This window comes from Malurus melanocephalus, unplaced genomic scaffold (assembly GCF_030028575.1).
Source record: "Malurus melanocephalus ecotype Western Australia unplaced genomic scaffold, MMel_1.1 scaffold_120, whole genome shotgun sequence".
NCBI classification, from domain to species: domain Eukaryota; kingdom Metazoa; phylum Chordata; class Aves; order Passeriformes; family Maluridae; genus Malurus; species Malurus melanocephalus.
In genome coordinates this window covers 1,692,165-1,702,916 of record NW_026623352.1, presented here as the reverse complement: position 1 = coordinate 1,702,916, position 10,752 = coordinate 1,692,165, and the positions used below count along the sequence as shown (strand labels likewise).

Genomic DNA, 10,752 nt, shown 5'->3' with positions numbered 1-10,752 from the left:
ACTGTGCCATGCCAGCGCCATCTCAGCTCCATCGCAACGCTGTCCCAGTGCCACCCCAGTGCCACCTCAGCTCCATCCCAGCTCCATCCCAGCTCCATCCCAGCTCTATCCCAGCAGCATGCCAGCATCATCCCAGTGCCACCCCGGCTCCATCCCAGTGCCATCCCAGCACCATCGCAGTACCACTCCCTGTGCCATCCCAGCTCCACCCCAGCTCCATCCAGCTCCATCCCAGTGCCATCCCAGTGCCATCCCAGTGCCATCCCAGCTCCATCACAGTACCACTCCCTGTGCCATCCCAGTGCCATCCCAGCTCCATCCAGCTCCATCCCAGTGCCATCCCAGTGCCATCCCAGCTCCACCCCAGCTCCATCCCAGTGCCATCCCAGCACCATCGCAGTACCACTCCCTGTGCCATCCCAGCTCCACCCCAGCTCCATCCCAGTGCCATCCCAGCTCCATCCCAGCTCCATCCCAGTGCCATCCCAGTGCCATCCCAGCTCCATCCCAGCACTGTCCTAGTGCCATCCCAGAGCTACCTCACTGCCATCCCAGTGCAGTCCCAGCTCCATCCCAGCACCATCCCAGCTCCACCCCAGCTCCATCCCAGTGCCATCCCAGCACCATTGCAGTACCACTCCCTGTGCCATCCCAGTGCCATCCCAGCTCCACCCCAGTGCTGTCCCCTGCCAGGGTCGCTGTGCCGTCACTTACTGAGGCTGCCCAGCTGTTTGATGATGGCAGCCAGGGTGCTGTTGGTGACACACTCCAGCTCGCTCGTCACCCCATCGGGAAGGGCCCCCCGGCACAGGTGCCGGGGCTCGATGTTCCTCTTCACCAGCGGCATGGCGAGCGCTCAMGCCTCTCCTGGGGAAAGGACAAAGRAARGAGAACACCCAGCTTTTACCGTTTGCTTGTTTCTCCCCATACTCCCTCACCTTTCCGCCCAGGAGATKGGTGCTGCCCACGCTGGGACACGGCAGGGGACAGCAGGGCTGTTCCGAGCCGGGGGTGCTCTTTTGGGGTGCTGGTGAGCACAGGGTGGCGGTGAGGACCCCGGCCCCACCTTCRCGCTCCTCTGCCGAGCCCCGTGTCCTTCCCCGCTCCCTCCCGGAGCTGTGCTCGCACCGGGATCCAACCCCGCTGTGCCGCAGCCCTTCAGCCGGCCCCGAAACGCCTCGTCCAGCCCAAACAGAAGCCAGGAAGCGCCTGTAATGCCATTATTTCCAGCTCACTGCGGGCTCTCCRGGGTTTTATTTGTGCACACACAACGCTGAGACAAGCTGCTGTGGCCAGCTCATCCCAGCTCCCTGCATGGCCCCGCATCCCTGGGTGCCCCACGGCATCTCTGTGTGCCCCTTCAGCATTCCTGGGTATCCCCACAGCATCTCTGTGTACCCCCACAGCATCCCCAGGTGCCCCAAAGCAACTCTGGGTGCCCCTTCAGCATCTCTGGGTGCCCCCACAGCATCCCCGGGTGCCCCACAGCATCTCTGGGTTCCCCCACAGCATCTCTGGGTGTCCCCCCGGCGTTTCTGGGTGTCTCCTGCCCCACTGTCACCCCGTTGAACCGGANCCCCCACAGCATCCCTGGGTACCCCCACAGCTCCTCTGGGTGCCCCCACAGCATCTCTGTGTGCCCCCCCAGCATCTCTGGGTGCTCCCCCCCAGCATTCCTGGGTATCCCCACAGCATCTCTGGGTTCCCCCACAGCATCTCTGGGTGTCCCCCCGGCGTTTCTGGGTGTCTCCTGCCCCACTGTCACCCCCCTGAACCGGAGATGGTTCATTTCCTACAGGCTTTAAGGAGATTCAGGGACATGCCCACACCCGAAGGCCTCATCTCCAGTGAGGGCACCCCTGGGAGCTGCAGGGAAGGAAGAGGATGGGCACCACGGGGTGTGGGGTGCTGGGGACAGGTTGTCCTGCTGATGTAACGGCTGAGTGGTGGGAAACAGGCTGGAAAAAGAGGTTAAAAAGGAGAATTTATTATCCACAGTGGTGTCTCCTGGGGTGCTGCAGCTCGGGGCTGGGACAGGGACAGGGACAGCGCCACGAGTGCATCCGGGCTCAGCTCAGCTCCCAAAGCGAAGGCAAACTGACGGCTGGGCTGATGAGGAGCAGAGAGCCCCACCAGCGTTCCCAAAGAGCAGAATCCCCCTGCTCCACATCCCCGACACTCCCCACGCACCCCATCTCTGACAAAACCTTGGCAGCCAAGGAAAAGCCGCTTCCGTTCATCGCTGGGAGCGGAGCCGCCGGGCGCCGGCACCGGAGCCAGCGATCCTGCCCGTGAGMGGAGCCAGCAATCTGCAGAGTTCACATTTTTCGGCCCCGGGAGCGTCAGACGGAACAGTTTCCCATTGATAGCGCCCGGCCAGTGCTCCTAGCACCAGCAGCTCCTCCACTGTTTTCAAATGCAAATTCAAGCTCCCTCCGCGAACGAGTCCAAAGCTTTTCCCGAAGGGCTGGGCTGTGCCCCGGGGCGCTCGGGGTGCCCAGGGAAGGGCTGGGCTGTGCCCCGGGGCGCTCGGGGTGCCCAGGGAAGGGCTGGGCTGTGCCCCGGGGCGCTCGGGGTGCCAAGGGAAGGGCTGGGCTGTGCCCCGGGGCGCTCGGGGTGCCAAGGGAAGGGCTGGGCTGTGCCCCGGTGCGCTGGGTGCCACAGGAAGGGTCCCGACCCCGAACCCTCCGCAGGGATGTGCGATGCTTCGGGCTCGGAGCAAACTCTGATTCCTGCAGTGCTCCCCAGACCCATTGCTCATGTGGCCCATGTGGCATGGGCCCTGGCTCCCGAAAACCAAGATTTCTGCCAGCTGTTTGTTCCTYTGCGGCAGCGTTTGCCGGGGAGGCTCCGGGTGTCTGTTCTGGCCGTGTAGAACCCCCTTTCCTGGGCACTCCCGAGCCCCCCAGGCTGTGTGAAGAGCTGAGCAGCGCTGGCAGCTACACCCCAAGCTGGTTTTCGGTGTCACCCCAAAAGCTGCCCTCGGAGGCTGAGCCCCGGCACGTCCCCGGGCTGCAGGGACCGCAGGGCACCGGGCAGAGCCCTTAACGAGCTGCTTGGGCCCAGCAATTAGAAACAGGGAACAAAGAGCCATTCTCAGCATCCTCCTGGGACACAGCCACGGGACACGGCCACTGGACACAGCCACCGGCACTCGGGGCTTTTTGTCCCTGTGCAGGGGAATTGGGGCCACCCGAGCCTGCAGCCCCCACGGGGACCCTGCAGCAGAATGAAGAAAAAAATGGATTTGTGGTTTGAAATCTCCCAGCAGGGACAGATTTGAAGAGGCAAAAAGAGGGTGAGGGGTGTGATGGCAGCATTTGAGACTGCCATGGGAGAGCGTCCCCAGAGCAGGAAAATCCCTTTAATCTCATCCCAAAAAAGGCCAAACAAGACTCAGAGCTTGCAGCAAAAGGAACCAAGGAGGAGTTGGGCACATTTTTATGCAAAGACAGCCTGGAAAGGCAACTTTGACAGGACCAGGAGCAGCTGCTTTCCAACCCCCCCAATTAACAGAACACGGAGATCAGGAGCCCCTGCCAGCCCCTCCCTGACACGTGTTCTCTCAGCCTGCTGCACAACAGCATCAAACCTCTGACTTCTGCCTTGAAATCCCAACTTGTCGCCTAAAACCTGTAACCTCTCACCTGTCCTGACTCGTGGGACCAGTTTTCTGGGTGGGGATGGGCTGCAGATGACTCCAGAGGTGCCAACTTCATTTCTGAACTCACTGGCACATCTTGCTCACAGCCACCAAGAGACTACACACACTGMTCTGCTGGTGTTTCAGGTAATTTCCAAGAATTTTGGGTGATTTTGGGTAGCAGATCCTCAAAAAATCAGGAAAAGGCTTCCAAGGGCAGGAGTCTGCTGCCTGCAGGRATGGCCAGGCTCTAGGATGACTTACATGGACTAAAACCCAGGGGTTTTGCTGTCTCCTGTCTGAAAGCAAGGAGCCCTCAGTGGTGTCAGGATGCAGGAGAAGGAGAATTGGAGCCATGAACTTGGCAGGAATTTCCTGGAGGTGGAAGGCAGGAGGAATGGGAGCAGCCAGGGGCTCCTCACGAGCTGCTGCCATGGCTCTGGTGCACTGTGGGCATTCTCCATCACTCAGCTCCTYCCACGACTGGAAAGAGTCAATAACTCTGAATTTCGTACTGGGAAATGCCACAGAGGAGGGGTGAGACTCAAACCCAGCTATGGAGCTCAGAAGGGAGGCACACYCAGCTCTTGGTCAGGCACAGCCCAGCTGAGGTGACCCTGCAGGGGAGGGGTGACACAAGAATGAGCTGCTCGTGGTGCCCTCAGCAGCTGATTCCTGCCAAGGAACAAACTGCCAGCACACCCCAAACCCAGAGCAGCTGAGGARCAGCCCCTGTTTCCCARAGCCAGGAGTTGTGGGGGATAAGGGATGTCCCAGTGCCTCCAGAGCAGCCTGGGGGTGATTTGTGGCACTGACCCACAGGTGACCCCTCCAGCTGGCTCCTCCCAGATGTTTTCCTTCACCAACATCTGCCAGCTCAGACCTTGGGGTCTATCCAGGCAGAAAAGCAGCTGTCGTTTTGTAAGAGGGTCCAAAAAAAGGAGTTTTGTGTCCAGCCATTGCTCCTTGTATCCTTGCCACAGCTTTTCATGTGCCCTCATCCCCTCTCTGCCTCCGAACCCACCCCTCTGTCCCACTGGGCTGATTTACAGCCCTGCAGCAGCTCCAAGGTGGCCTGAAGGACCAGGTGTGACCCTGCAAGGAGGGACAGGCTGAGCCCACTTCCTCAGGTGCTGGTTAACCCCTGGCAGGAGTTTGGGTTGGTCTGGGCCCAACTCCTGCAGCCCTGGAACCCTGCTTGATGTTGCCTGAGAGAGGGGGAGAAGTGTCCTGGCTCCCACCGTCTTTCACTGGGCCATGGTGGAGCAGAARACAATTTGGGGGTTTGTTTTCTATGGCTGGGTGTTCCCTGCAGGAGAAACCTGGACTGGGAGCGGAGCCATGGCAGAGATGAGCAGCCCTGGGGGGAAGGATTCYCACCCTGCACATCACCAGCTGCAAATCGAGATGCCTCCAATATCTGTGATGGAGYTGGGTGGTGCATGGAGCAGCAGGAWKGGGGAAACCTCAYTCACTGTGTGTCAGACAGACAAGAAAAACCCCGAGCTGGGATTTGGGGAGAACATGGCTGAGTGTGTGGTGAACCTGACGCCTCAGGGCTGGGAGTGGGGTCAGCCCCGCACTAAGCTCAGTTCCAGGCCARGCTTTGGGGCACTCTGTTTGCTCAACCCTTGCAATCAAAGCTCTTTCCCAATTTGGGCTTCACAGGGTCCTTCTGAGCCCCGAGGAGCAGAGGCTGCCAGGAACTGGAGCCTTTTGCAAGGGAGCAAATCTTTGGTTGGATGCCAGGAACCAGAGCAGTGCAAAAAACAAGTGATACATGGAAAAATCAATTAACCTTGAACAAAAAAGTTTATAAATGAATATTAAACAAATGAGAAGTGCCAGATCTCRTGGTGGCTGCTCAGGACTATGTTCTAGTGCAGAATCCTTGGGATGGTGAGGTGAGGAAGGGCTGGGGGCAGGAGGGAGGCAGGAGGCAGTGCTGAAATACTGAAAGGAGCAACAAACCCCCTGACTGAAGTCAGGGARAGGACAAGAGGCAGAGCTGACACTCAGCTGTGCCTGAAGGAGCTCATCCTGTGGAGTTTGGCAGGGTGGATCTGGGATCCTTCCTTTTGGGAAGGATCTGGGGGTGTGTGATGCTTCTGAACAGACAGAAATAGGTGGTAGGTGTGAAAGCAGCAGGTTCTCGAGGTGTTGATTTGTGGAGCTCTGCCACAGCGTGGTGGAAATCAGCGTGGGATGGTTCAAACCACAACAGGACAAACCTGCAGAGGACACAGAGGCCACCAGCAGCCACCTCACAGTTGAAGGGCAACCTCTGGCTCAAGTGACCCTACACTCCTGCTTTCCTTCCAGCGTGGGCCATGGGGAGAGCAGAGCTCAGAGCCTACAGGGGCTGAGCCCTTGTTGTCCCAGGAAAGAAATCAGCCAGGGAAAACTGTGCAGGCAGCTCTTTGTGGTGAGGGAAAAACCTGCCCGGGAGAGCTGGGCCAGATCTGCTGATTTCCTTCCCACAAAATGGAGCGGGAGCTGCACCGCAAGGACTCGCTGCTCTCATTTACCAAATGCATCTGCCACCACTCCACTCCTTCATTCGCTGCCAGCCCAAATGCCTGAGAGTGCCACCAGCATGGCCAATGTCACTGCTCTCTGGGGAGGTGACCACTGCTCCAGAGCTATTGACCAAAGGGTCATTAAATGTATTAAAACCGGCTGGATCTCAAGTGTTCCCCCTGCTTAAAATAAAGCAGAGCACAGGTCTTTGGTGAGAGGCAGCTCTCAGGGTGGCACTGGAGGCTGATAGGCATGGGAGAAGCAATGCCACGGCCTGGCCCTTCCTTCAGGCCTCTGCGTGCCCGAGGGGTCTGGGGCCGTGGGAGGGATCCCAGCTGATGGTTTGGGGCCGTGGGGAGGATCCCAGCTGATGGTTTGGGGCCGTGGACAGGATCCCAGCCCAGCCGGAGGGTCAGCAGAGCCTCAGGCGGCCAAATGCCCTGGGAATGCAGAGCCCAGGGTGYGGGGTGCTGTYGGTGTGCCCCACCGCAGGACAGCAGCTCGGGGAGGCTGTGGTCACTGCAGCACGTGTGGAACGAGCGGAGAGGTCTCAGCCCCGATCCCGGYGGGCACGGAGGGGTTTGTGCTGCCGGCCAGCAGCAGATCCGTGTGGAGCTGGGCAAGGGTCAGGCCCTGCTGCCAACGAGGGGAGAGAGCCGTGTCCGGCCGGCCCCGGGCTGGCTCTGGGCAGTGCCCTGTGTCCCACCGGGGAGCGCATCCCGGGAGCGCTGCCCCCGCCTCTCCTCCGGCTCATCTGCGGCTCCTCCTCTGCGAGCTCCGCCGAGCGCGGCTCCGCCACGGCAACTGCCAGGAGGCTTCAGCGAGAGAACGCTTCGCAGCAAAGTGCAGCACAACGTTAAATCACCGCTAAAAATATTCCTCAAGAGCTTTATTAGTAAATGCCACAGTTGGTGGTTCAGTTTGGTTTTTTCTCCCCCCCTTCTACTGTAGAGCGTTTCAGCTCTAGGAACAGCGACTAAACCAGCTCTAAATCAGCAGCAGCTCCGAGGGCTGGGCTCTGCAGCACCAGCCCTGCTTAGGAGGATGCCATAAATGCATCTTGCCTCCTTACCCCGGGGTCAGTGCAAAACCCTCGTACTGCTGCGAGCCTGGCTTAAAACAAAGAGGCTGCTGGATGGGTTTTACCTAAATGATGTTTATTTATGGGTAGGTGAGAGCAAATGCTGTAAATCACAGAATCACTGGAGGGTTTGGGTTGGAAGGGACCTTTAAGATGATTTAGTTCAACCCCCTGCCAYGGGCAGGGACACCTTCCACCACCCCAGGGTGCTCCAAGCCCCATCCAGCCTGGCCTTGGGCACTGCCAGGGATGGGGCAGTCACAGCTKCTCTGGGAACCTGTGCCAGGGCCTCACCACCCTCACAGYCARGAATTTCTTCCTAACTTTTAAYCTAARTCTCTCRTCTTTTGGTTCAAAACCATTYCCYRYTGAYCTACYACTACCTGYGCTGTAAAAAGTYTTYCCCTCCCTTTTATAAGCCCTCTTTAGGCACTGGACGGGGCTYTAAGGTCTCCCTGAGCYTTCTCCTCTCCAGGCTGACCAACCCCATCCCTGGCAATTTTCAGGCAGTAGCTTTCCTTGGGGCTTAGTTAACATGGGGTTTGGGTTCTCTTGTTTGATTTCTCAGAAATGGGGAGCCCTCAGTGTCCCCTGGCACTGGTCATGGAGCTGAGGGCCACTTCATCAGCTCCTTCCCGTTCACCTTCACCTTTTGGCTCTATCTCTGCTACAGACACAAACTAAATCCATGGGGAAAAAAAAGATATCCATCCCAAGACCCTAACACTGAAGGGGAAAGTTGTGGATAAAATTGTGCATGACCCTCCTCCATCGTCATTTGGCTGCCCCAAGCCTGGTTCCCGTGCGAGGACTGCCCGGSAGCGGCGGCACTGCCTTGATCTTCGGAGGAGGAGTCAGGGGATGGGGCTGTGGGAACACAGCACAGATCCCGGCTCTGTTTTGGCTGCGAGAGATCCCCGCCGGCCCAGAATCATGTGTTGTTTTTAACGACTCTATCACCAAAGGAAAATCTTCAATGCCGGCTCTTTTCCCCTTTTGTGCCCAGCTCATTACCAGAAGGATCTCCCTCGCTCGCCGCCGGGCTGTGCGAGCAGGGCGCCGCTGAACAAACCGGCCTTTTTCTCCCCAATATAGAAGGCGCTTTGATAAACCCGGGAAACCCTCGGCCAGCAGCGAGRGCCGTTCTGGAGAGCCGGTGCTGCTGCCTTTGGGAACCGCCGCAGGACCGGCACCTCCAGCTGCGGGCAGAGCGCTCCCAGCCAGCTCCGCCGCTGCTCCCTGCGGGGCTGGCCTTGGCCTGCTGCTCCCCAGCCTGGCTTTCCCCTACCAAAATGTGTGTGAACCCTGCAAAAATGCAGGTGGATGTGGGGCAGTGGGGGCAGACCGCAGCCCGGAGCCGGCTGCAGCCTCCCTGCTCAGAGACGTGCGAAATGCCGCGGCTGCTGCCCTCGGGGTGCAGCTCGGAGGGTGCCTTTTTGGATGAGCAGCTCTGAAAAAAAAAAAAAAAAAAGCGTTCTTGCTTTTCTTTTTTTATTTCTTAACACTTCTGGCTCGAGGGCTGTTGTTCGTAACTTGTCAAGATCTTGGCATCGGCAGCTGATTTGTCATCCGCCATAAAATGGAGGATGAGCATCTTTGGTTCAGAACTGGGCCAAGGGAGATGACAGCTCAAAGCAAAATATGCTTCATCTCCAGTTTTCTCCGTGGGCTTCGGCTCCCGGGAGAAGGAGCGGACATTTGGGGTCTGAGTTGCATCACAGCGTTCTGTGTGAGAGCCCTTCTCCTGCGTTTGCGACAGCGCAGCCCGGTGCACGTTAACCCTCTGCCTGCCGGAGCAGCWTGGGCTGGACCGACGCTGCCATCAYCCTGCTCGCCTCACCGAGCCCTGCAACCTGTCACCCTGTGAGCTCCTGAGACACTCAAACGCCACCGAAACACCGGGGTTTTCCCCCAAAAAATRATACCAGCAATCTCCTTAAAAGCCAGGCAACGAGCTGCAGCGGAGGGGAGTGCCTTGGCACGCTGAAGTTTGGAAGATGAATTATTAATCCTGCCATTCCCGAGCTGCCCGCACACCCCGGGYTGCGCTCCCCTCCTCCGGCTCGTGTCCGGCCGCCGCTCCCGTGTGCCGRGCACCCACGGCAGCCACAAACTCCGCCAAAAAGCACCTCGATCCGGGGGCATTTCATCGCGCCGACACCACCACGAGGCAGCGAGAACTCGAGTTTGAAGCCATGAAATTAAAGCTCCCTGCAAGAAGCTGAATCACTGAGCGTGGAGGCCCAGGCTCGGCACCTTTGGGGGGCTCTGGGCCTGCCTGCAGCTCTGCCCTTGGGGGTGTCCGGGCTGGGGGGGCACCCAGGGGTCTCTGAACCCAGCGGGGCTCCAAATCCCGGGCTGGGAGGGCACCAGGCTGGGGAGGGGGGGGCATGCATCCATGCATGACAGGTGACACAGGGTTGTGCCYTGCTCAGCGCTGTCCCCTCCGCATCCCCAGCCTCACACCGGGCTGCAGAGCCCCCCCGAGCCCCCCATTGCCCAGCCAGGGGGTGAGGAGCCCTGCCCTGCACAGGCTGGGGGTGCACAGGCAGCCGTGGGCCCAGTTTATCCCCCACAGTGATGTAAAGATGAAGGATCCTCCCTCCCCAAGCTGCAAGGATGTCAAGTGGAGCCCCCCGCCCCCACCCCGCCCCCACGCCAGGGTGCAGAGCAGCCAGGTCCCCCCTCCCTCTCCGTGCAGGAATGCAAAGTGACAGCACACACACCCCCTCCCCAGCGCGAGGGCGCGGAGAGGCCCGGAGCACCGCGGTGCCAATGTGCCGAGTGCTCCGGGGATCCCTCCCCCCCGCCATGAAAACGTGCAGAGCAGCCTGATCCCCTCCCTCGGCCAAAGGTGCACAAAGTGGAGGATTCCCACCCCCCGTGAATAGCTGCAAAGTGGAGGGACCCCCCAACCCCCGTGCCAGCAGCTCGGACAGCCCCTTCCCAAAGCAGGGATGTGAAGGGATGGAGGACAGCCCCCCGCCCCCAGGCACGGCTGCAAAGCTGGGGGGGATGCAGCAATACGGGGATGCAGAGCGGCCCTGCCCCCCCGCATGGATGCGAAGGGATGGAGGAAACCCCCGTGCAAGGATGCAAAGGGATGGAGGACCCACCCGAAAGGATGTAAAGGGATGGAAGACCCCCTCCCCCGCAAGGATGCAAAGGGATGGAGGATCCCCCACACCGAAAGGATGTGAGCTGGGATAGGATCACCCACCCCCCCCAAGCAAGGATGCAGGGCTGTGGGGGATCCCCTCCACGCAACGATGCCCCCCTCAAAAGGATGTAAAGATATGGGGGATCCCCATTAAAAGGCTGCGAAGCCCCCCGATGCCCCGCGAAGGGATGTCCCCCCATGCGCGCTCCACCTGCGGGGACAGGGACCCCCCACTTTCCCTGCGCCGCGTCATCCCCGCATCCCCTGCGCTCACCTCCGCCGGGTTGGGGGGCCGGGGTTTGTCTCGGCGCGGCGGGGCCGTGCGGGGCTGTGCGGGGCCGTGCGGGG

At 59.9% G+C, this 10,752-nt stretch overlaps 1 protein-coding gene across 1 annotated transcript in view; it reads right to left on the bottom strand.

Moving 5' to 3' along the window:
* The window catches only part of LOC130575921 (actin-binding protein WASF3-like), a 25,592-nt gene extending 14,849 nt beyond the window's left edge, over positions 1–10,743 (bottom strand). Inside the window, exons 1-2 of the mRNA XM_057370162.1 lie at positions 10,679–10,743; positions 715–867 (exon numbers count right to left, since the gene is read on the bottom strand). Of these exons, the coding sequence (XP_057226145.1) occupies positions 715–847 (133 nt within the window). The 5' untranslated portion in view covers positions 848–867; positions 10,679–10,743. The remainder of the gene's footprint in view (positions 1–714; positions 868–10,678) is intronic.
* Between the last annotated feature and the right edge of the window lie 9 nt (positions 10,744–10,752).